At 39.0% G+C, this 27293-nt stretch overlaps 1 protein-coding gene across 1 annotated transcript in view; it reads right to left on the minus strand.

Annotated features, from left to right (window-relative positions):
* Nucleotides 1-243: 243 nt before the first annotated feature.
* The window catches only part of LOC105222216 (uncharacterized), a 294428-nt gene continuing 267378 nt past the window's right edge, over nucleotides 244-27293 (minus strand). The window contains exons 2-6 of the mRNA XM_049455583.1: nucleotides 8971-10124; nucleotides 8638-8871; nucleotides 3817-4654; nucleotides 2834-3450; nucleotides 244-2768 (exon numbers count right to left, since the gene is read on the minus strand). Coding sequence (XP_049311540.1) covers nucleotides 549-2768; nucleotides 2834-3450; nucleotides 3817-4654; nucleotides 8638-8871; nucleotides 8971-10124 — 5063 coding nt within the window. The 3' untranslated portion in view covers nucleotides 244-548. The remainder of the gene's footprint in view (nucleotides 2769-2833; nucleotides 3451-3816; nucleotides 4655-8637; nucleotides 8872-8970; nucleotides 10125-27293) is intronic.

A 27293-nucleotide genomic window follows, 5' to 3' on the forward strand; every position in this document is an offset into this window, starting at 1 on the left:
ACTTTCTGCTTATGTTACAAGTTGATTTATAATGCATGTTTGTGTGTTTGTGTTTAAATTTACCGTTACATTTATTTGTGCAGTATACTTTGATTTTGTTTTTGTGATTCAATGTACTACATTTTTGCATACAACAACAGCAAGTAAACATCAAATTCCATGCAATTCAGTTCAGCTTGTTACTTATTAAACTTTACATAACTGTACAAGTAAATATGTAAACATTTATTGTTATTAATTCATAAAAAAATTCTTCATTAAGCCTACGATTACTAACGTTAACAGATGATTTTGATTTTGATTCAGAACTCCTTCAGACTGCCACCTCGTTTTAGTTTGGCGAAACGCTTAAAACCCATGCCACTGCTGCTCGCCAAGAAGCCGCTCTCCTTGCCGCGCACATTGAGCGTGCTGGCGCTGAGCACACCCAAGCCGCGGTTGGCGGCGCCACCATTGCACACACGCTCACGCGACATGTAACTGCCGCGGAAGCGCACACGACCGCGACGCCCGCTACGCTGCAAGGGGCGCCACTCTAACTCCTGCGATTATAACTTTTTCTCCCACACCACAATGTGAGCGTCGTTCGAGTTGGCAATTAGCGGCGTGGAGGCGCCACTGCTCAGCGTTGCCGATTTGCTGTTCGGCGAGTTGGCGTTGTTGTACCAGACGTGTCGCCAGTAGCCGCGTCCGCCCATCAGCGTGATTATGGTGCGCGGTCCGTCGGCATTTTGTTGCTGTTGTTGTTTGTTCGTTTGCTTTTGCTTGCGCTTAAGTGTTGCCACAGCGGCAGCGGGTGGTGGCGTGCATGCACCGCCTGCACTCGCGCCAGCATTCTTGCTTTGCTTTATCTCCAACAATTTGAAGCCATCATCCGATTTCGGTGTGCTGTGATGTTGGTGTATTTCGGCGCTGGTCATTAGTCCATTCTCGGATATGTTACCCAAATCACTGCCGTTGCCTGAGGTTTTGTGACTAGCGCTGCTGCTATTGCGCGATACCGAGCGGCCGCCGAAGAGGCGTATGCCCATGCTTTCCTCACTGCCCGAAGAGGTATAGAGGCTGGACGACTTTGAGTCCACCGACCAGTTGGAGAGATCGAGTGAACGTGGCCGTGAGGCTTTCATGCGCAAACGGCGATCCAGCGTGCTCACCTTGCCGGGTATGGCCGCCAATTCGGGATCGGAACGGCGCATGCCTTCGTACATCATGTCCATGAGATTGCCCTGTGTGCCTTCCTCTGCGTCGTAGTCTTCCTTCACGAAAATCAGCTTGCCGTACAAGCCGTAGACGTCACAATAGCCATGCTCGTTATGATTGAGTGTGCTGGTGTTTGAGTGCATGCTCGTGTTGAAGCCGCGCGGCAGCGTCTTGGCCATGCGCGCTGAGTCGGAGGATAGGTCATGGAAACGTTTGCGATGGAAAGCTGGCGAGTTGACGAGCGAAGCACGTAGCTTCGAAAGCGATTGATCGAATGAGTTTTGCTTATCCAATTTGGAACAACGCGGTGAAGAGGCATTCGAGTCGCCATCCACGCTGAGTTCGCGCAACATTGAAGCCGAGGGTGAGGCGGTGCCCGAGAAGGGTGACTCATCCTTCGGCAAGTCGCGACGTAGTATTACCGTCGATTCGTCCAGATCGGATTCTGCGAGTTTTTTGGGATCGGCATCGATTGCGGGCAATTGTAGATCATCACCCATGCTAGGCACTGTAACGGTGGGCTCCGCACAAAAGGCGACGGGCAGCGTTTGCGTCGGTGGCTGTTTGTAGCTCGGATAAACGCGCGGTACAAGTGGCAGCAGGAAGGTGATCGGACCAAAGTGTGCATGGCAAGACATATTAATGCCGCCGCTAATGATCGGCACACCCTCGAGACGTGGTAGCGGTATAGTAACGGCAATACCAACATTCGTGCCCACCCACAGTAAACCCTTGCAAGCCATGAGCGCCGTTACATAAATTGAGCTATTGTTAACCGATTGCTCTTTCTTGCCATCGCTGCGCAACACACTCGAGGCAATATTGATATCCTGCAAATGTTTGAAGGTCTCCGTGTGATATAAACACAAAACAGTTGAATTTTTCAGCGAGATCCACAGTCCAATGCCGGAGTGTGCCATTAGGTTCACCTGTTGATTGGCACCGTGTTGCACCTCGAAACTCTTCTGTATCTCGCCGTTGAGCGCATTCAGCACATAGACGCGATTCGCGCACGAAGCGTAAATATTCATATTGATTGGCAACAGATTTGGCACTGGCAGCCCGGATTCGCCCAGCAGCACAACTTGTGGGTCTTTGAGCATCCAGACGCCATCGTATGAACGACGATAGATGAGCATTATGGCATTTGAGAGCGCCACATAAACGACATCGAAGTGATAGAGTATACGCGTAACGGCGCCAGGTACAGTGCTGCAGCTCAATTGCTCCTCCTGTTCGGGGTTTTGTGCTGAGTAAATCAATATCTTACGACTGTCTGTGCCCATCCACACTAGATCGCCTAGCAGGCTATTGTGCTCTTCACGTTTCTTCACGCTGTCCAGTCCCTTGACGAACTCCATGGCGGTCACCTGAGTCTCGACCAAGTCGAAAGAGCCCACATCACGCAGATTACCGGCCTGTTGGTGATGCTGCGAAAGCACTGCTATGTGTGAGGATGTGCCATCACTGGTGCAGACCCACAGGTAGTTTTGTTGTTTGTGACGACGACGTGCGTTGCCGCTTAGCTTTAAGTCGTTGGCGATAGTATAATAACAACCACAGCGCACCTGTGTGGAGGTAAATCGGGACATAGAAAATGGAAAAACAAAAAAGAAAAGAACTAGAAACTCACCTCTGTTTGATGCTGTGACTTGTAGACGGGTATCGCCTTGACGAAAAGTGGCAACTTGGTGGATTGTCGCTGCATCACATGTTGCTGCTGCTCGTAGCTGCTATTGCCCAGTGATTGTGGCTCTGTTGTAGTGGACGTCTCCCAGGCTGGCGAGTTGTTCGGATCCAAAGCCAATTGTGCTAAACGTAGTTCCGTGATCCATTCCTTCTTCACATTCGGTGTTTGTGTCTGGAATGTGTAGGTCTCCTCTTTGCCCGACTTGTTGCGCGCTATCAATTGTAGACAACACGAATCAACCCAAGCCATTTCCTCATCTTTGCGTTGTATCGAGGCTTGTATGGTATTCAAGACATTACGTGTGGTATTCGTATTGAGCTCTTTGTATGTGCCCTTCAGTGTGCTGACGAGATCGTGTATACGTGAGATTACTTCATAGTCGTACATGAGTGTACTCATCTCGGAGCAGAGATTATCGGCGCCGTTCGTGAGTTGTGCAGCTGGTGAGCTGTCCAGTGAGTGGCCACCATGTGAGTGTGCGGCATTGATTGGTAGCGTGTTGGAGTGACTGTTGTTGCAGGAGCTACTGTTGGACTTGAGACTTCCGCCGCGATTGAGACCTGTGAAAGGGACAGATGACAGGTGTGAGTTGACGAAAGGAAAGATTTTAAATATAGTGGTCTGTAGATTATTTCCTGACTGCGTTATGGACACTGACCCCTGAATTTGGTAAATAAATTTAGACTTAAATCGGGGTTTAAAGAACCTTCGTGAAGAACAAAATTTTGGGTATATAGCAAGAGTTGAACCTATATGCTCGGAATGATTGGAAACTAACTGTAATTATTTTCCGCTGCAATAACATCTATATTCTGACACTATTCCGAACCTAAAAAGTACTTTGAAATCAAACCAATTAAAATCGACTTTTGCTGTGGATACCCGAATCGAACTCTTCATATATTATATTCGTCTTGAAAACTCACCCGCAGTTAATATTCTCGAGAGCGTTGCGGAAGTACTATTATCCACGATTTCCACATCCGTCACTGGATACATCCACTTGAAACTCAGCTTCTCCGTAGCGCCAAAATCATGTGACTGTTTCGGTGCGACCGAAACACAAATGACCTTATCATTGAGCAATAATAGACGACGCTGCTTGGACTTGACAATTAGACCAGCCTGATTGAACTCCACATGTGTCACATTATCCTCCCTTAGCAGGTAACGCGCACGATTGCTATCTGTCGCAGTGAGCGAACGTGCATTGAAAGTGCCGGTGATGTGACCCAACATCTCTTTGAAGCCTTGATATTGTTCCGCCTCACGTTTGCGCTCGTTCAACATTTCGGCGAGCAATTCCAATTGTGTCAACGCCAGCTGTAATGACATGCGATCGTGATGACCTTGTGGCGTATACTTGAGTATATCCTGTAGAAAGAGTATGAATTGTGGAAAACGTTGCACCGGCTTAACCATCAGACCGAAGAACGACAGACGATCGTGTGCGCTAATTTGTTTGACTTTGAAGAAATCAGCTAACGCCGATTTGCGTTTCTCCTCCATTTTGGCGAGTTCCATGGCTGCTGAGAAATTATTGATGAAGCCCGAGTAGATTTCGAGTATGCGCGGCTTGCTGAACGCATTCACGAAGCAATCGCCCAAGCGCTCGTCACGATCCCAATGGCATACGCATTCGGCGAGTGAGATGCGGAATAATTTGTGCGATTGCAGTATCTCGGGCAGGCGATGAAAGAGTGTGGCGATCTTGGAGCCGCTCAAAATAGGTGGGTTGCTCTCTTCGAGAGGTTTCTTATAATCCTAGAGATGGAGAGGTAGATAGTGAAAAATGTGAATCAATGAGGAATTTATTGAAAAGCGTAAAGTAATTAAGGAGAAGAGAGTTTTTATATGAGAAAATTAGAAAAAAAAAATAATAAAAAAATTTGTATGATTAATCTGTGACCGATTTTGAATAATTTTTTAAAAGGAAAGTAAACTTATAAATAATTTATGTTTAATTTTTAATAATTTTTAAATATTATTTTTGAGTTATAGAATATAGAAACTCTCTAGGCAGTTAATTTTACATACTATTTTCGTAATAGCGTAATTATTATGTAATTATTTGGACTTGTACCTATTTATGCTAACAGTTTGGTGGTTTTGGTTACTAATTTGGTAACTACAAGTACATTTGTTTTTATTATTTTTTGTTTTTGTTTTTTGGATAGGTTCAGTTACATTGCGTTAATTTCGATTTAGATTTGGTAGTAGTAGTAGTTGTTAGTAATGGTGATGGTGATGCAATTAATGCGTGACGTAGGATTTGGATGGCATGTAAAGAAATAAAATTCGTATAGTAAATGCATGATAATATAATTAATCAAGTTGGCTTGTTAGTTTCAATATGAGCTATGTATGAATAAAATATATCTATGTATGCAAAAGATGCTTAACGGTGAATGATTAATGTAAGAGAATGTGCAAAAAATATAGGAAAAATGTGCAGTATTTGAACGTGAGTGAAAAAAATGTCATTAATAGTATATTTCTTTTTAAAAGAGTGACAAAAGAATGCGCAACTCGGATAAACTGAAACCCAGCTCAAATTTTATCTTAAGGTATCTAATCTCCCTTGGTTGTAAGAGAAAATATTACTGTGGGCAAAAAATAGTAAGACTTTTTTATTTTAAATTTACGCGATAACCCGATTCGTCGAAATATTTTTTTCTACATTGGTATGGCTTTCATATCATCATATCTGTGCCAAAAGTCACATGAAAACAGTCGTTAGTGCTTAGTATACGCTTCTCTTTCTGAAGTACATAAAGTGCTTTCAGCGATATTTACGATGAGTGAAGTTATTCAGCAAAAAAAATTCCACTAAAATTTGTGTGCGAAATCAAATTTCTGGTGCCATAATCTTTAGAATGTTGGTGAAAGACTTCGGTGATAATTTTTTGTCGCGAGCAAAAGTTTTTGATTGGTACAAATTGTTCAAAGAGGGTCGAGAACGCGTTCTGACGAATCAACACGTCATTAAAATAAAGGAATTTGTGCTTGAAAATCGACGATTGACAGTCAGAGATTTTACTGCCATCGTTGAAATATCGGAGGAATCAGTGAAAACCATTTTGAAAGTTCGTTTGGGTCTAAGAAAAGTAAAAGCATGATTGCTTCCAAAATCACTAAATTTTTTTTGAAAAGCAGCATTGTGTTATCGTCTGTGAAACAATGCTTTCCGACTACCGGCATGTCATAAAACGTATTATCACTGACGATGATTCTTGTATCTATTACGATCCAATCAATCGGCCGAATATCGTGGCAAAGATGAGTCGGAACTAAAAAAAACACGTCAAAGCAGGCAAAAATCAAGGTTATGTTGATAGTTTTTTCGATTATCGAGGTGTGCTCCACTCCGACTTCCTTACGTCTCACCGAACTGTCAACAAGGAATACTATTTAAGTGTTGTGCGTCGTTTGCGCGAAGTTATTCGTAAAAAAAGCAGGAATTATGAATCGACAACTCCTGGTTTTTGCAACACGATAATGCACCGTCGCATTCTGCATTGATTCTTCGTGTGTTTTCCACCAAACTTCCAACTAATACCGTGCCGCAACTACCGCATTCGCTTGATTTAGCGCCGTATGACTTCCTGACGGCTTTTCTGGAAATTCACTTTTACAACTGTCTCGAGGATTGGAACAAAAGTTGGCACATGTGTATAGGAGCCAAGTATGATTACTTTGAGGGTGACAAAGATTTTGAAAAATAAATTAAGAATTTTAAAATTTTCAACAACGTCTTACTATTTTTTGCTCACAGTAGTATACTTTAATATTAAATAAAAACTTTGTTTACTGTTATTACTAGAAATGTGACATAATTTAATTAACGTAGACAATAAACCTTTGAAGCATCTTTTATAGAAACTTTGTCTCTTATGATTAAAGTTCACACATGTAGGCACTATATACTACAGAATAATAAAAATATATAGTATTTCTTTGTTATGAAACAATTTGATCAATTAATGGAAAGTGCATTTGGTGAACTTATTTATCGGTGCTTACTGTTAATTAAAACAATATTAACATTATTAAGCTTTAAATAATAAAATATGTTTTGGAAAAATTAAATTGCCAAGGGGATAGCAAGTAAGCACTAGAAAAAATGGACTTGTGCTATTATAACAATTTTAATTATTATAAATAATTTTTTTTCCCAAAAACGAAAAGTTTTCCATTCGAGGACTATTTCTATTTTAGTATCTGATCCTTTGGTGAATATGTAGATTTTGTCTTTGGAATATTATAATTAACTAAACATTATATAAGAACACACTTACTTTCAATTTTAATAATTTTTTATTGGATCTTTAAAAATGTTATAAAAGTGCATAATAAGAAAAAAACACATTCGCCTGGGAACATGTGTGCTTTCATATTTTTAAGGTTTTGAGCAAACGAATAGTTTGTGAGTTATTGGAAAACATGACAAAATGACCTCAACCAACATTATTGAGAAGAATAATAAATGCTTTAACTAAGGTGGTAAAAAGCTTGTGATACAATGATGAAAAACTGATATTTCATTCGAGCTTTTTGAAAGCTTTTAATGTATTCTGTAAGATCTCAGTCTGCAGATTCCAAAAGAAAATTTAAATAAAAACAAAACGATTAATAAATAAATAATAACGATCCTAAGTAATTAAATTCCGAATTTTTTCCAAAGTTGAATTCAAAGAATGGTCAGAAGACCGCACTTCGAACTACAGGATGTCTCCTGATGTCTGCCATCGAAGCTCCCTGTTAAGTAACATAATATACCCCTCTTCGGAAATTTTTTTCGAGTGTTTTCGTCAAAACCATTCCTGCAGTCACGTGTTTGAAGCGGAGCCGCTACCTAGGAACATTAGGAGAATATTCCTCCAACATTTCGACAAACTGAAATAATATACCGACCAAATTTCAGAGGCGACCAACCACCGATGGGTACAGAACACCATTCACAATGAATTTATTAATACATTCATCGACTACCTGCCATTGAATGGCGTACGTGGAGTCCAAACACTGGCCATAGCAGAACAAAAATTCGAGTTACCACGTGAAACCAGAGCGACCTCTTGTTTTCGAGGTGTACCGTTAAGTGATTTCAATGACTGTTATTTTATTGCTTTCCCCCAAGCAGGGTCAAGATAATCTCTACGAAAAAAACAATATTACTAAAGTCATCTTTTACTTCATGAGTATTTTCTCAAACCCGTTTCGACGGTCTTTCGTGAGATTTCTTAAACTGTCGGATTGAGTTCTTTATTCCTAAGCTTTCTGCGGGTTTTAATGGCAGTACCTTTTGTTTGGGTGAATATAGAGAATATGGCCTTCCCTTTTCTTATTCTTTATTGGCATATACATCGCTTTCGCGGATATAGTCTAGTGTCCTTTAACTAATTTACTTTAAATAAAAAGAACTGCAGGAAATGGAAAGTTATTTTGTTTTTTTTTTTATGAAAATGAAAAGAATGATTAATGAAAATGAACTTAAATCTGTACTCTAGTCTTCCTAAAAGGTCTACATATAATTTTCAGTGTGTTTTTTAAAAATTGTGATTCACCATTAAGCCCCCAAATGAAGACAAACTACCCATGCAAAACGTTACTCTACAAAATAATTTGCATGAGATTGACTCAGAGGCAAATTTAAAATTTTTTGTAAACTACGGACTAGACTACAGCTAACTACACATACATATTTACATAGTTAAGATGAGATTTCGAACAAATGATTTACATACATTGACTAGACGTTGCAAAGTGGCCACATATGAGTTCTCGCTGTGCACAATGGCAGCCACAATGTGGCGCCGCTTCAGCTGCTGCTGTGATAGGCCCGGCGGTGCGGGTGGCAGCATTGGCGTGATGAGGCGGGTGTGCGCATTGTGTGCCGAGCCGTTGGCGCGACTGCCAGGCGGTAACATTAGATCCAGATCAAAACGCGATGACGTTAAGGCGGCCTCTTCATCGTCATTCTGTGCAGAAAATTAAAGCAAAAATAAACGAAAATGTTAAATACACCGCGAACGATTTGCGAATGCACGCGCACGTGTCTGCTTGTCGGATATACACACCTCTGGAACGCCGGGCATTTTGTTGGCGCTCAACTTCTGTGGCGATGCATGTGCCGAATCGCCGCAAGCTGACAACGCTGCTGCATCCGGCATATCAATGCTGGACGCGGCCGACTGACGACCGCCCACATCGTACTGGTGCGATGAGCCGCGTCGTATCGAGAACCAGCGTGATAGCCGGCCACCCGGCGATTCACCTGGTGTGGTGATGTCATCACGTGCGCTCTGGTGTGCTGTCGGCATGGTGCAGGCGCTAGCACGTCTGGTTTGCGTGCTGTTGCCGCTGCTATCAGCGACGCCGTTGCTGGCCGACACCGAATGGGTTGCGGAGCTGTTGGTGGATGTGTTGTTGGCAGCGTTTCCACTGTTCGAGGAACTCGTGCGCCATTTGTCAAAGGACAAATGCTGTTTGGCCTTGTTGAGTGTGGAACGCAATTGTGAATTGCGTTGATTGGTGGCGCTCAACGACGTCACGCTGCTGCGTTCACGTTCACGTTCGTCCTCCGTTGCGGCTTCGTCGTCCGAAACTGAGTGTGTACTGTTGGCGTTAGCGTTGGCGTTCACCTGTTCCTGTTCAATCGATTGCTCGGAACACCAACTATCCTCGGATTGTACGGAACGTGTAGAGGCGTTATGTTCGAGACGTTTCTTTGTGGTGGTATTGACAGTGGCGACGCTTTGACTGTTGTTAACGGTTTCGGTGGTTGCAGTTGCGGTGCTTACACCAACGGCCGCTGAGCCGCCGTTGGTGCTGAAACTTCCGCCGGCAATTGTGTTGTTTGTGTGCGCAACTAAGGCGGTTGCGGTGTTTTCCGCTTCGTTAGTTGGCCGGCCGATGCTGCTCGGACTGCCACAGCTTTTACTATGCTGATGATGATGATGTTGCTGTTGTTGTTGTGTTTGATATTGTTGCAGCGGTGCTGCAAGCGTGCTGCTATTCAATAAAGTGTGTAGACTGTTGTATGAGGAGCGCGCGGCGTTCAACGGTTCGGGGCGATGTAACGTTGAGTTGTTGGCGTTATGATGCAATTGTGCTGTGGTGGTAGTCGTGATGCTGCCGTTGTTGCTATCGCCGAGCGGTGATAGCTCAGTGCTGTTAATATCAAGTTTAGGTAGGGAGTCCTCCCACGAACCCGAATTCAGCTTAGATTCATCTGTAAAGAGGGAAGGACGGAAATTGAATGTAATTAGTGATCGTGCTTAAGAAAAATTTAGTGAAATTATTTTAAAGCAAAATTATTTTAATGTAAAAATTTATAACCTACATATATATTTTTGTTTTATGGAAAACATACAACGTCTGAAGGCGAGCAGTGGTCACTTTCAGTGAAAATTTCGCGAAATTTTTTTCTTCAAATAGTTGTGATAGAAAAAAAAATCCTTCGTCTAAGTCTTTAAGAATTGTATCTCAAAGGCCTGTATAAAATTTCATGAAGATCGGCTGAGTAGTTTTCGAGAAATCTTTCCAACCGATTTCAAAAACACAGTTTCGAAAAAAACGAGTTCGAAGATGGCGCATTTAGTCTAGCTAGCCTCGAGCGCACAAGTTCTCAAGACTGTATCTCCGAAACTATTACTCGGATCAACTTGAAAATTTAGGAGAATATTCAGGAGATGTTGATTAATTTAATAAGATAATAAAAAAATAGATTTTTTCAAACCCGCAAACCCATGTAATCTCATAATAAGTCTAAATGTCTTGAAAAACGGTGAGCATTGTCAAACAATCCGTTTGAAAATCTTATTATATAGAGTGGGCCATATAACGTTTTAAATTTGAATTACCTATATTTCGACATTGGAAACGTCAAATACCATTCGGAAAGTGACAGATATTCAGTAAAAAGTCTAAAATTTACGAAATGGGTCGCTATTCATTAGAGGAAAACTGGAAAATATTGACAGATTGGGCAGAAGATCGTTAGACCGAGAATGGTCAATTTTATAAAAAAATCATCTTTTCGGACGAGGCTTATTTCCACCTCGATGGTTACGTTAACAAGCAGAATTGTCGCATTTGGGGCACAGAAAACCCGCACGTAATCGTCGAGAAGCCAATGCACCCACCCCGAATCACTGTATGGTGCGGATTTTGGTCTGGTGGAATCATCGGCTCATTTTTCTTCGAAAATGAAGAAGGAACCGCCGTAACCATCAATGGTGAGCGATATCGCGAACCGAACCGAATTTTTCTTCAAGCAAATTGAAGAGGAAGACTTGGGCAACATTTGGTTCCAGCAGGACGGCGCTACGTGCAAACGCTACACTCAATCTTTTACGCCCTATCTTTAAATTTAAAATTTTATATGGCCCACCCATACTTGTAGTTATATGACTCAACTCTGATAGTTATACTATACATAACATTGTCTCTGTCTCTGTGAGAGTGGCACAATATAACCCTCTCAAAGTTTTAGTAACGTTGTTGTGATGGATTTCCCTTCACGTCATGTTATGGGATTCGGTTTTGTCCAATAGAGTGAGGAACATTAGTGATCCGAGAAATTTGAAAGTTTCAAGCTGATCCTTTTTCTTGTCGGTTTTGTCAACTTGAGATTATTATAGGCAGAGGCGATCGTGCGTATTAAGAAAACTTTTTCATTAGCTTGACTTTTTCTAAGAATCATGAACTGTGGAACAATGCTTACGCTCTGAATTCACGGCTACCCCGACTTGTAGTACTTATACCCTGGTACAGGTTATTGTTTAAGACAATAATGCAATCTCCGAAGAAATTTTTCAGACCGGATCAATATATCCTATAGCTGACCGATTGGAATCAAAGCCTTATGAGGAACATTTTGAATTTGTAACTGAATCTTTTGAGTTTGTAAATGGTATTATATTTTCGAAGCAAAAGTTTTTTCTTGATCTTTTTTAACCTTTTTGCCTCCTGCTTTAATCAGACACCTGTTCAAGCTCAAACTACAAGTTTCTTACGAACCTTTCTCCAATAACAAAATAAATACAAATAATAATAAGCGAAATACTAGAATCTGGGGTACAGACATACAAATATATCAAACTAACAGTGAAAATGCGCTGAAATTGGAAAGTGAAGAGTCACGCTTATCAATTGTCAATGAGTAAAAACAATCGAAAACTCATTTTCGAACAGAAATTTCGCACAACAAACATTAATTCGACACGTATCGTTTATCGCCGGATATAGCTTAACACCATTAAAGTCCATTAAATCAACAACAAGCGCAAGTAGCTGTCGGCAACTCAAGCACAAGCGGGCAAGTGAGCACATACTACAATAGCAAAACAACGCGAAACGCACACAAACAAGCACTCAAAGCGATATAAGTACGTACATATATTTTCTTTTTACATTGGCCATTTTCTTTGATTGTTTGCGGTGCCATAAATGTTGGCGTACTTGGCTTGCAAGTGTTCTTTAAGCGCGCCGCCCACGCCGCGGCAATTTGCAACCACGAGCTGGAGCACTGCTGGCTAACTGAGGCGAGCTTGTTTTCCTTTTAATTTTCGCAAATTTACACTTTAGTATACAAAAGCAAAGAATTATATGCATACATAATTACATTAATAAGATTCGTTACTGCCCCGTGGAAAGGACTAGTTACGAACTAGTTGACAACTAGTATGAACTAAAAACTCAACTAGTCGACGGTCATCAGGTCATACGAAAAAGCCCGTAGTTTTTGGTTTTAATATTCTTCGACTTGACAACTAGTTCCAAACTAGTTCAAAAAAGACAAAAATATAACTAGTTCATTTTTTGCGTAAAATTTGTTTCTAAATCAAATAGCGTAGAAATAAATTTGTAACACGTTTTCCAACTGGATCTTTTCGGACTAGTTCCATATCAGTACAAAAAAGGTTAGTAGTAAGCTGTTATACCTGCTGATAATTCTGATATTTTACTGCACGTGATTCCAGTAATGACATACATATTCATACATAATATTCGTATTTAGTATTAGTCTTGAAGGTATGTAGTTCTGTTGTACTCAGTCGCTTGGGGCAGCTTCATTTAAAAGCGTTTCTTTTATGACCAATAACTGTGCACATTAAATATTATGAGTTTCGAAGTCATGAATGACTTCAATGCGTTACTTGTCACGCGCTTAGTTCTTATTCCTTTTGCGGCAATGCAAATGCGATTTTAAAGATAAGAGCAATAACAAGCCAAGTACAAGTTATAAATGGCGAACGGTAGTCCGAAATTATTGTTTACACAACATGTGCGGCTCATATTAATATATGGTCATTAGGGTGGTTCTATTAAGTTATGACTTCAAGAAGCTTATACTAATTCGTTAACTCTACTGATGCTAGGTATCTTCGATTCGGCATTACTCTGCGCGCTTCTGCTCTCTTGGCAAAAAATGAGATGTAAGAGAAAAAACAAAGTTATCGAGTATCAGTTTCCCGATTTGGACAGTTCCACCCACTATAGTATAATAAGGTTTGATAGTTTTTGATAATATCCACAAAATAATGACAGGCGACTGAATTATCTGCGGTAGGCAGTCGATAGTCACTCATAAAGTACATTTTGGTATTCTGCTTGTCAAACGGCAGCTGTACCCGCGCTATTATAGATGCCTAATAGTGGTGTAAGACTCATATGAGTAGCTTTAGGTATTTCGGTGTTAATATTGACAGCACTCATGTGTCAGTTTTTTGGTAAATTGAAAGTTGTCAGCGAAACGTCAGCTCTAATTATGACAAAACTAAGAAATATACAGTTTATTCGGCGTCAGTCAGTCCGATAGATTGAGACTTAAAGGCTTTCTCTTTCCCCTGAATTAATCCTTAATTCGCTGGTTCTGTGGAAGAGTTATGAGTTGGGTGTAGGTTTAGCGGATTAAATTTCCGCACTCCGGCTTTCATTGATCCTTCTACTATAACAAAAGGTATTTGGGCTCGAGTCCGGAACTTCCTTAATGTTGCTTAACCTTTTAAATATAATCATCGCAAGATACCGACAGAAAAATTGCATCACCCTGCTTTGGAGACACATTTTTACATATTCATAACTAAATATTAATTATATTTACCATATTTTATAGATGAATGTGGGTTTTACAAAACATTAAACTTGAGTGACTGATTCAATGAGTAATCATATAATTGAATGGTTAAGTTTGTAGTATATTCAGATAAATATATATATCTACGCTGAATCATTTGCAGGAACGTAGGCAATAGATATAAAGGGTGATTTTTTAAGAGCTTGATAACTTTTTTAAAAAAAAAAAACGCATAAAATTTGCAAAATCTCATCGGTTCTTTATTTGAAACGTTAGATTGGTTCATGACATTTACTTTTTGAAGATAATTTCATTTAAATGTTGACCGCGGCTGCGTCTTAGGTGGTCCATTCGGAAAGTCCAATTTTGGGCAACTTTTTCGAGCATTTCGGCCGGAATAGCCCGAATTTCTTCGGAAATGTTGTCTTCCAAAGCTGGAATAGTTGCTGGCTTATTTCTGTAGACTTTAGACTTGACGTAGCCCCACAAAAAATAGTCTAAAGGCGTTAAATCGCATGATCTTGGTGGCCAACTTACGGGTCCATTTCTTGAGATGAATTGTTGTCCGAAGTTTTCCCTCAAAATGGCCATAGAATCGCGAGCTGTGTGGCATGTAGCGCCATCTTGTTGAAACCACATGTCAACCAAGTTCAGTTCTTCCATTTTTGGCAACAAAAAGTTTGTTAGCATCGAACGATAGCGATCGCCATTCACCGTAACGTTGCGTCCAACAGCATCTTTGAAAAAATACGGTCCAATGATTCCACCAGCGTACAAACCACACCAAACAGTGCATTTTTCGGGATGCATGGGCAGTTCTTGAACGGCTTCTGGTTGCTCTTCACCCCAAATGCGGCAATTTTGCTTATTTACGTAGCCATTCAACCAGAAATGAGCCTCATCGCTGAACAAAATTTGTCGATAAAAAAGAAAAGAACCGAACACTGATTTTGGTAATAAAATTCAATGATTTGCAAGCGTTGCTCGTTAGTAAGTCTATTCATGATGAAATGTCAAAGCATACTGAGCATCTTTCTCTTTGACACCATGTCTGAAATCCCACGTGATCTGTCAAATACTAATGCATGAAAATCCTAACCTCAAAAAAATCACCCGTTACATATGAAAAACTTATTGGCATTTATATAGATTCAAAATACGATTTTTGCATATTTTTTCCCTTAATAAAACAATTAAAAAAATATTGTTTAGCGATTTTAAACCTTTTTTGAAAGTTAAAATAAAAGTTCTTGTTAATGTAGAGCCTACGTATATATTTATTGATTTCTTGGGAGAGTTTTAAAAGTTTTTATTTTTCAATAATTACTTATCGCTTCAAATCATATGTAAAATATATAAAAAGTATTTGCAGCAATTATTAGAATTTAGTGACAGCTTTCCATTTTAAACCAAAGATTATTTTTGAAAGTGAAACTCAAAATTTTCCCACATTCGAATTCTTAAACTTATTTACTCTATTAACAAGGTCTAAATAAGTATATAGAAATAATATAGAAGTATGCACTTATTTGGTTTTGACAAAGGATTAGCTCTTCATCTCTCTGAGAATTATCAACCGAAATGCACATATGTATATGAAAGTATATGTGAATTTATGTTATGTTCATGGAAATACATACATACATACATGCATATTTAATATCATTAAGCTGTTCATTGAACTACTTAGTTAAAGAGGTTTATAAATATGTGCAAAACTGTTAAGGCGATTCAAGAGATTTTTGAGGGATTACAAGTTGATGTGAATTTTATTATTATGAATTTGTATACATACTGAAATCAGTAAAAGTGAATCACCATGCTGATGCATACATCGTATATAAATTTTCGTACTGCCTTTGTTTCTAAATGTCTCTCATTTTGGTAAAGAACATTTTGAATAATAAATTCTGTTAGATGAAGTTCCGAAAAGCTGTTAGCTGTACCAAAATACCCCAACTAAAGCTAGTTGATTCACATTGCTAAGGGGACTTCAGAATACCAGGTTATTCAATAAGTTTTGTCGTTTGATAACACAATTGTATGATTCAAAATACACTTTATTATTCTTTATAAATTCCCTGAACATTAATGCACTTGCTCCAACGATCTTCCAATCTGTGGATCCCATACCTGAAGTGTGAATCCGAAAGGTCTGCAAAATACGTTTCAACAGCCGTTATGACCGCTTCATTTGATGAAAAACGCTTACCACGCATACATTTTTTGAGTTCTGGAAACAAATAGACGTCACTGGGGGCCAAATCTGGTGAATACGGTGGATGCTCCAACAATTCGAACTTTAATTCATGGCTTTAGCCATTCACAAAATGCTCTTGTGAGACGGTGCATTATCCGGATGAAAAAGGAATTTTTCTTCTACAAAACGGGTCTCTTTTCACGAATTTTTTGCTTAAACTGGTCCAAAAGGTTCAGAATTAATTGTTTTACCAGTTTGCAAGTAATTCAAAGCAAAATTCCTCTCGCATCCTAAAAAACAGATGCCATAACCTTCTTGACCGATTTCCGAATACGAATTCGTTTCGAAGCCGAACAATCAGGTTCCCACCACTTTTTAGCCTCTCGTTTTGATTCAGGATCATGGCTATGATTTCTAGTGTTTATGATCTTTTTGGACGTCCTTCACGTGGACCGTCTTTAAAGCTTGTACGAACACGTTTAAATTCAGCAACCCATCTTTCCACTGTTCTAATAGTAGATGAACAATCATTATATATTGTACTTTTAACATTCGTTCGTGAATTCATTTTGGTGCTACACCTTCCAAAAATAAGAATTTTATCACTGCACGATATTAAATTTTTTTCCATTGTAAACAAATACTGTAACTAGGAGATACTACATGGCTTGTAAACAAAGATGCAGACCTTTCGGAGTACCAACAAAACAAAAAAATAAAAAAAAGTTTGGGTTAGTAGCAACGCCCTCTCTTATCGAAGGACAATACTTATTGTACAACCTGGTATGGCTGAGTCTCGGTGAAGACAATCCCTGACTTATTCAAAAAACAGGTATGAATGGTATATGGGCCGCATATGCCATCTCTTAAAATTTAAAAAGAATGCCATAAGAACTCTAGTAGGAGTGCTAACGAGTCACTGTCTAATTAGCAGATATGCTGGTAGACTAGGAACACTATATAATGATTATTGCAGAAACTGTCAGGAGGTAGATGAAGAGGAGGCTATAAAAAGTCTTCTATGCGAATGTAAAGCTTTGTATAAACATATATTAGAAAGGAATGGCAACTATCGTTCGAGGGTTTCTTGACGATATTTCAGAGATCGCACAGATAAAACGTTTCGAACTGTTGAACATCATCAGAAACGTGGATTCGCTTAAAGAGGAGACAATAGTGTAAGGGAGTTTTAGTTTTTTTAAATTTTAGGAATTTTTAATGGTGCGTCTTCACACAGCCACTCTACCTACTCCTTAAGTTTCAAGAGCAGCAGTTTTATATGTTAAATTCAATGTCTGGATTTCAGTAAGAAATATACCAGTTTCTTGCATGAAAAAGTACTTTCGGCGGGCTAGTCAGGCTTATGTTTTCAACTAGTTGCAAAGTTGTTTATAAATAGTTAATTTAAGTGCGGAAAGATATACATACGAATAATTGCATGGGCGTGAGCTGCGTGGGTGAAATTCATAGTTAAACATACTAGTATATATATCTATTTAAAAATTTCTTAAATTTATATATTTGTCTGCTTATATTGAGGCATATTAATGGTTAACAAGAGCAACACAAATAGTTGGTTCCACAATATGATCAAATATAGCAACATGTTTGCACATTTTTGGAACTAAATAGCTTCCGCTAAACAATATTTATTGTCAAAATGACACTTATTTTGATATTTCTTAACACAAACACACATACAAATGTATATATTATATCAAATGGCGCTTTTTCCATTGTTTAGTTCCTACTGTGTGGCCCTTTGTTTTCAGCTGTAAGCTGGTTTAATGGCGCATAAGTAAGTGTGCAAGCAAATAAATAACTGAATGGCATACAATAAATCAAATTGTCACATTTCAGCTAATTAAACATCAATTGAGAAACTTCCAAACTCTGCGGAGACAATGAAAATCCGGTTAATTAATTTCGATTGCCAAATAAACAAAGAGCTTTACATACATATGTAGTACATGCAGATAGCTTTGTATAAATGTAAGCAATATTAAAGAAAATAGTAAAAGAAAACTCGCACAACTCAAGTTAAATGGATCACTCTGCTAACCTGTTTACCTGCGCCACACCAACACATACAACATACAACATACAAATGTATGCTTTTTCACTTTTTTTATACTGAATTCGATGCCAAGAAAACCAGTTTGTCCCCAACTTTTGATATTGAACTTCCTGCTCACACACTGCTCTAGTTTCTATTTCGGGTAGGCCGTGAGTAGAGTGGTTAGTTTCCTGTGTCAGCATTTCATTGAGGACTGCAGTTGCCCTTTTGCACGCCTATGCAAATATAAATGACATATGTACATACATACATACGAATATACAATAGGTTCCTACACATAGAGTATCCAATTTCATTCATTCATTTGCCGACGCCTACCTTTTGAGTCGCGCCGACCAGTCGATGGGCAAACAGTGCGCAGAAAGAGCAAAAAAGTAAGGAGCAAAACGGCAAACAGTGTTTGTTGTTGTGTGTTGGGGAAAAGTGCTGATAGCTCTTGTTTGTTTGTTGAACTTAAGGAAAGGAGTTGGACGCAACAATTGTTGTACGTGGCATGGACAAACAGGCAAACTTGCGCAGACTATGCCTACAAATAGAGTTATAGATGTGCTTACTATTGCAGATACATAAAGAGTACCATATATCGTCTTCTAAAAGAAACGTATCATCAAAAAAAAAAAAAAAATGAAAATCGTTTTCAGATTTAATAACCAATATATGTGTCAATGATAACCAATATATGTGTTAATGATAACCAATATATAACCATTTTGTAACCAATATATAACCATTTTGTAACCAATATATAACCATTTTATAACCGAAACTCAAATTTTGTTTCAAAATTAGTGGTTGCTATAAAATCGTTTTTCCATCGCCTGTAAACTTAGGAAAAATGATGTTACGTTATTCTGCATTTTCGGTGACGATATGGACGAATACAATTGCATGTCTGCAGAAGCTTTTAGTGCGCTTATTTATTCATCAAAGGCGCTTTATATTAAGTCTGCGCTGCATGGCTGAGTAAATCGATTAGTAGGTGTTTCTATTTTTGTACACTCTTCCTCGGCATGCGTGGGGGTAATGCAAATAAGTCTACTGCCGTTACATTAAAATTGCTAAGAAAAGAGCATTTCAATAGCAAAATTGTGAAGCTCGACGATTTTCTCAATGCAAGCGGCTTGTTTGGGTCGGCAAAAAATAGTTGAAATAAAAGCAATCGAAAAGGGCAGCAAAAACAAAGTCAGACTCATGCAGAACCCATATTTGCTGCTCAGCTGCTGTGACAGTAAGATTTTTTTTTCTGCTTTTTGCCAAGCGACCCATATTCAATTCGTTTGCGGTGCCGCATAATGCTGCCCACACTATCTTCGATTTGAATTCAAGTGCAGGCGGCACACTGCTTCCTTTTGCTCTTGTTTTCACTATTTTATTATTTAAATTGGAAATTGGCGGCGGCACTGTAAGCGGCGTAGGCAACTGTATATTGTAGACTGTTAATTTAAAATAAATATATATTTAATCAGCTAGTTTGACCCGGAGAACATTGTAACGTCTAACTAAGGAATGACTGAGATCAACAGATTTAATAATTGTTGGTATTTTTATATCTTAAGGGGTTACATGGGTTTCCCCGGGAAAAAAGGCTTTTTTTCAATAAATTTTTTTTACATATAAAAAATGAAATATTTTATTTTTTTCTTAAATTATATATTAAGTTTGCCATGAAGTGGAAATGTCAAAGATCCTATAAAATATATGGGCATGTATATATGTATATGATCAGCGTGACGGCCTGAGTCGATTATACACATGAACTAGTTTGAGATACGTGTTTGTTATGGCATAAAAAATATATAACATTAGGTAAAGAGCTAGACGGATTGGTTGTCTGACAACGTATCTAGGCCTTCAGGAGGCCCATTGTAAAACCACCAGGACTATAAATCCCCTCATTTTATTGCTACGTCTCTGAACCAACCTGTGCTTCAAATGAACTTTATCAGTACCAAAAAGTTGTATCAGGAACAACACCGAAACAGCCTCAAGAAACCGTCGACCGATAGTTGCCACCCTTGCATTCACATATAAGATGTTTTATAGTCTCTTCTTCTTCTAATTTCTGACATTATGTAATGTTCCTAGTCTGCTGGCATGTCTGCTAATTAGACAGTGATCTGTTAACACTCCTACTCACTCATTTTAAGTTTTAAGAGTCGGCATATGCGGTCCATATTCCATTCACGCCACGTTTGCCCGCTTGTTGAGCAAGTTATGGAATGACTCCAACAAGTCTAAGCTATATTTATGACATGTTTGCGATTAAATATCTACAATTAGGCAGAGACATATAAATTACTTCTTTTCTGGAGTCTAATTGTAGGGAGATGTCTGTACTGGCCAGCTCATCTACTTCATAGTTACTGGACATATCAGCATGTCCTAGAATCCATTAGGAGTTTACCGTGAAATAGGTTGTTAGTTCCACTAATAGTTCAAGGCATACTTCCACTATATTTGACGAAACCCTAACAGGCTTTAGTGATTTCAATGCCGCCGGATATCTGTTTATATATTAATATATGTATATTTGTTGTGATCCGACTCCTTGTCGGAACAGGAATGTTTTTTTAATTGCTGTGATCTATACTTGGAGGACTCCGCAGTGGTCTGATAGACGGAAGCGATTTCTAACTTAGCTGAAAAGACACCACTTGCCACTCGATTATCTAATTTGGGCTTAATCCGCATAGATTGTCCCTGCCTTATCTCTGCGTTCTTGTCTATTCGTTGTTGGATAAAATGCGACCCAATAGACCATGTCCATCACGCATTGACGAAAATATAGCAGTCGTAGCTGAGGGTGTACAGTCGATTCGGCACCGTTCGCAGCAACGCGGACTGACGTATGGACGACTTGGCGCATTTTACGTCGAGATCTTGAAAATACAGACTGTGCAAGAACTGCCACACGACTTTTCAAGTCACATCGCTTCACTCTATGGGCTCTTGAAATGTTCCAAGAAGATCCGACGTTTTCGAGGTACATTTTTTTCAGCGATGAAGCCCATTTCTGGCTCAATGAATATGTAAAGAACTAAATTTTCCACATATAGGATGAAGAGCAATCTGAATAGATTTCATACAGAAAAAGCTACGGTTTGTTGGGGTTTGTGGGCCGATGAAATCCATATATCTTCAAAAAAGATGCCGGTGAGAACCGACTATTTGATGCCTGTAATTGAGACTAGTAATCTTGGTGACATTTGGTTTCAACAAGACGGCGCTAATTCCTACACATTGCATGAATCAATGGATTTATTGAGAGAACACTTCGGTGAGCAGATGATTTCACGTTTTGGGCCAGTCGACTGGCCACCAAGATCGTCTGATATAGCACCGTGAGACTTATTACTGTGGAGATATGTAAAGTCTAAAGTCTTTGCGGACAATGCCGCTTCGATTCAGGCTTTAGAGCAAAACATGACGCGGGTAATTCACCAGTTACCAGTCGAAATGCTCGAACGAGTCATCGAAAATTGAACTCAAAGTATGGACCAACTGGAACGTAGCCGCGGCCAACATTTGAAAGAAATAATCTACAAAAAATAAATATCAAGAAATATTCTTACGAATGTTTCCTCTCCCCACAATTTCAGCTTGTTTGAAAATATTGACTTCTCACCTTAAAGTCAAATGAATGGACGTTTTATGCTAGTGTCACACAGTGACACCTGTAGCAAATGAAAGCCAACTGTAAGCAAGTTGTTAATATCAATATAATCTGCAAAGAAGTTCAGCCACAACCTACTGTTGGGACGACAACTTGAAAGCGTACGAAAGCAAACATTTAGCAGATAACAGCGCAGACACATTAGTCTACAATTATCTATTGTACACAGATGCCGGTATGAGTATATATGAGACGCGATAAAAATATACCGATCAACATACTAACATATATATGGTTGCAAGCGTATCCACAACACGATAAGCTTGTTTAAATTTTCCTTTTTTTCTTTTTCTACTTCTTTTTGCAAAAGCTTTTGCTGCGACACTTGTAAACATGGGTGTGAAAAGCAGCACTTGCTAAACAAGCTACTAGACTACTAGCGAAGATGCAGATCTGCCAATGATAGCACATCCTTGCCGGCACTTGCCACTTACCACTTGCCAGTTGCCACATGCCACCTCACCCAATTTGGTGTGTTTAATGAAATTCGCTTTGTCACTCATTCATGTGCTGGCTGCTGGTAGCTATTAAGCATACAAATAGCAGCACAAATCGAGACAGATCCCAATATAAATACACACAAACACACATATATTTGCATGCATACATACGTACACGTATGCCTGCATATTAACATCCTCATGTGTTTGCGCATGCGTGTGCGTTTGTGCCACTGTTTGGCCAATTTCTTATTTTATTTTGTTTGTTTATCCGTTTGTTTGTCTACACAGCGCTGTTGGGCGACTTGTTGTATAGCCGGCATTAGGCGTATTTGATATCTGTGCGCTTTGTGCAGATTCATATCTCACACCGGTTTTATTGGTGGCTCAGCCAACAGCAAACAGCCAACCATATTTATGTATGCACACTTGCTGCTATGTTTATGTGTTTGTCTGTGTGCGTGTTGGCTGTGTGGTTGACATGATTAATCGATTTGTTCCTGTGGCAATATTACGCATCGTTAGATGCGTGTTGTCACCACTTGGCTTTATTGGCTCTTTAAGTTGCCAGTCAAGTGGGCATGCAACGTCTCGTTATGTGCGTACCTGCTGCTACCCACTTTCCGACACACACACACACACCCAGTCATATAAACATATTAGCTTAATGCGGCTAAGTGTGTTGAAACGCTCCGCTGGCATCACTTTCATAGTAAATCAACACGTCCAACGGCAAATAAAATGTCAAAGTCTGCAAAAACAACAAGACTAACTAGTGCCTCAGTTTACGGTTTCGATTTCAACCTAACTATATCTTTTTATTTAAATCGGTCTCCTTTTTTGTTGCTCAACTTAGTGCGTAGACACACCAGTTTGCTTATTTTCTCTAGTTGAAATATGGTCATTTGTCATATATTGCGAAGCGTTACACATTTGTGTCTTATATATTTTATATAACGGCATGTTTGTTATGATGACCTTGCTTTGTTAGATACATCAACTTTGATCCCTACTCATTTTGCTTTCCGGCTTAACTGACTTAAATTTGGCATTTCTCTGCTTGGCATGATTGAGCGCTGAATGTTGTCTGAAAATTCGTTGTTAAAGCAACAACAAAATAAAAAAAAAGAAACAAAAAAAAACTTAACCTACAATATCTTTTCCGAAAAAAAGTTGTCCTTACAAAAACATTATTTTGTTTAGTCAACTGGTATGGCAGCTATATGATATAGGTGTCCAATCTGAACAATTTCTATGGAGATTATAGCGTTGCCATAGACAATAATCCATGCCAAATAAAACCGAGATGGCTTTATTCACTAGAAGATACAAGATTTGAGAGTCTTAATACTCCTGACTCCTGCGAAAGTTGCTCTCAGCCTCAGAGAATTTGGGTTCCTAAAAGAACTCGTATCTGAACACGCGGAAATCTTAACTCATTTTGACTTCATACCGGGTCATTTGGATCATGGAATCGCCAAAACGAACTCTAGCGGCTCCTTCTTTACCCATTTACCGCCGAGAAGTTGTGGGTGGGAAGAAGCCATTGAAGGAGAGAGGCTGCGACCTTCTTCACGGATGGGTCAAAGCTTGCAGGAAAGATTGGTGGAGGGGTTTACTGTCGGCAGCTCACTATCATCTCCAGTTTCCGATCTCTTGACTATTGCAGTGTCTTTCAGGCCGAGGTTGCAGCCATAAAGGTACTAGTAGATGTTCAAGATCCGGAGCGGAAGGTGATGTAACCATGCACTCAGATAGCAGAGCGGCGATATTAGCCTTTAATTCACTAACAGTGCATTCAGGGCTGGTCAAATAGTGCTTAACCTCGATATCATTAGCATTGAGTGTATTTGTTATAAAACTAGTATGGGTGCCAGACCACAGTAAAATCGCAAGAAACTGTAAAGCTGATGAGCTAGCAAGAAAAGGCTTCACAGAACCGCTATCGGTAGTATGGAAGCGAATCGGTGCTACCGTATCCTCTTGTTTATTCTTTGTAGATAACTGAACTTCGCGGAAGCTTGGCCAGCGATGGGCCACCAACGGTACATGCGCTGTCGCAAAAGCTTTTTGACCCAACATCGATCGCAAGAGATCTATTTGCCTGAGTAAGGCTAGTCTCTCCGCAGTTTTGAGGCTATTAACGGGCCATTACCGTATTGGCATGCACGCAGTAAGGCTGGGAATCATACCAGACCGTCATCTGCTGAAGCTGTATGGAAGCTGATGAGGAGAGAGGTCAAGATTTAAGCACTTGGGAGCGCATACTCTCAGACATCACACCGAGCTGGCGGGAATGGAAGTTAGACGCCTGTGCAAATTGGTACTAACTACTAAGCGTTTTTGTTAATTTGTAAGTTCAACCACAGAAGTTGTTCTTTTCTATGGTCGATGGTACATATAGTAGTCCACGTACGATCTTTGATCAGCCATCTAACATAACCCAGACTAACCTAATCCGATCTGAACAATTTTTTCAGAGAATGTATAATTGCGCTAGGCAGATAATTGGGGTTAAATTTCGTGAAGATATTTTGTTAAATTTTGTTCGTTAAGTTTGTATGACAGCTGTATTCTTTAGGGGTCTGATATGGGGAGTTTCAAATTATAATTTCCTGCTCTTCTATTTGTAAGTGATTATACCACTATTTTGTTTTGATTTGTGCGTTTCAACAATTCCACTTTCAATTATAGAATGAACAATTCGATTTAGCACCTTACAATATTCATCCTAGTAGAACATGTCAGTTGACCAAATGATTCGAAAAAAACTCATTTTATGGCAAATAATGGATTTTTGGCTTCACATCGCCTTCAAAGGAACAGCGAAATTTTGCAATATTTATAATTTCAAAGTAATTTTATGCCTACATTATAACCTTGAAACCACTAAACAACTTCTAGTGAACTTCGAATGTTTACCTTTGGCTTTTAATTAACAATTGGCATTATTGGCAAATTTTATAGTGATTTTTTAATTTAATTAATTGCTGTAATGAATCGAAATTGTAAATTCTTGGAAAACATATTTTCTTTGATTTGTTTTTCCGACATCAGTCATTAAATTGAATTTTTGCAATTAAGCAAATAATGGCGCCGAAGCTATCACAAGGAATGGAAGGTCCATTAGAAATATTTCTTAAGGAATTGCGGCACGAAAAGCGTGCATAATCATACATAAGTCTACATAATTATTATAAATGAAAGCATAAACACACTAATGAAAGATCGTTTAGTTGTTTAGAACAATGGCGTGCTTAAATTTGGCGTCAACATAATACAATTCTAAGTTGATTCCAAGAAATGGTTGCCAAAATTTACAGCAGCGGAAAGCAATATGACTAAAGAAAATCAAAAAATTAAAAAATAGATTGTTTCAAAATTCTAACTGTATACTCGTATAACCCCTTAAAGTGAAGTATGAATATTTAAATGTTGTAATTGTCAAGCGAGAATTTTCTCGCCATTTCTACTTAAATGCCGCTCTAACGTCAATAAAAAAGGTATTGCCTCAACGGCAAAGCTCAGGCTACGAGTATGATATACGACAATAGCAAGTTTAATGGCATGGTGCGGGATCTCCTCGTCGGTCCTTTTATTGCCTTTTGTGTGTGGGATTCGACGTGTGGTGTTCTCATGAGTAGTATGTGGATTGTAAGCAGTGATATGGTGAGTATGGTAAAAGTTCCCTATCAGTGTTGTGAGTCTGAGTCGATGTTGTGTGCTGGTGTGGTATGTTTCATGATGTCGTGGGATGATGCTCATTTATACAAGGTACGAGCAATTAAAATAGGAAAATATTTAAACTTTAAATATCATAATCGTTAATATCGTCTACTATAGCATATAGCTGTCATACAAAATGAAAATCAAAATTAAGGTCTTGAATGAAAAACTTTTTCGTTTAACCAAGGTATCTTGGCGAAATTTTCCAGATCGAACTGTTATTTGACATTGCTGCTATACAAACTGAACGATCTATATTTTTGCTTTGGTGAAGAGTCAGTGCTGTGGAAAAAGTCATATAATCCAGAGTGGTGGAAATGTATGAAATTTGGATTTGGCTTCTTTACAACTTAAGGTGAAGTAGAGTTTTTTTCATTTCAAATACATGCAGAGGGTTTTCCAATATGAATGATGTGTGAAAAAATCGATTAATTTACACGAATTCAATGAACTCAATTTTCGCGTACTGTTTCCACTAAATCAAGTCGTTTGTCATGTATTGCACGTTCAATGCTGACTTTAAAGACTTGAAACGAGTTTAATTTATTGCGTAAGATCAATGACTTCAAATAAACCCACAAGAAGTAGTGTAATGGTGTTAAATCACAACTTCTCGGAGGCCATTCAATTTCAAAAAATTCAAAATTTTCTCGTAATAATTCGACTGTTGCACGTGTTGAGTGGCACGTAGCCTCATCTTGTTGGATCCTGTTGTTGTCAAGTTCAACTTCTTTCAATTGCGGCCATAAAGAGTTGGTTATCATCGATTTATAGCGCTCTAACTTCAGTTCGAAATGATTACGGAACAAAGACCAAAAACCGCACAAAACCGTCAATTCGGGTGAATGTAATGGTTGTTCATGAATATTTTGTGGATTTTCTTCGCACCAGACTCGACAGTTTAATTTTTTTTTCTATGAAAGAGAAACTCAACGGAGAAGATGCTTGTCTTTTTTTAATCGTTATTGTTTTCAAGTTGTTCCAAGGCAAAATCAACAGATTTAAGACATTTACTGTGATCCACTGACTTTGGTTCTTGAGTGAGAACAATTTTATATGGGTGCAAGCCCCATATCCTTTGTGAAAATCCGCCAGGTTGTCGTTTGAGACAGTCCTAACTCGTGAGAACGTCTTAGAATCGGCAATTGCAGTCCTCAGCAACATTCGTGTATCATCATTGCAATACCGGCAACTCACTACTATC

This window comes from Bactrocera dorsalis, chromosome 4 (genome assembly GCF_023373825.1).
Source record: "Bactrocera dorsalis isolate Fly_Bdor chromosome 4, ASM2337382v1, whole genome shotgun sequence".
Classification (NCBI taxonomy): Eukaryota; Metazoa; Arthropoda; class Insecta; order Diptera; family Tephritidae; genus Bactrocera; species Bactrocera dorsalis.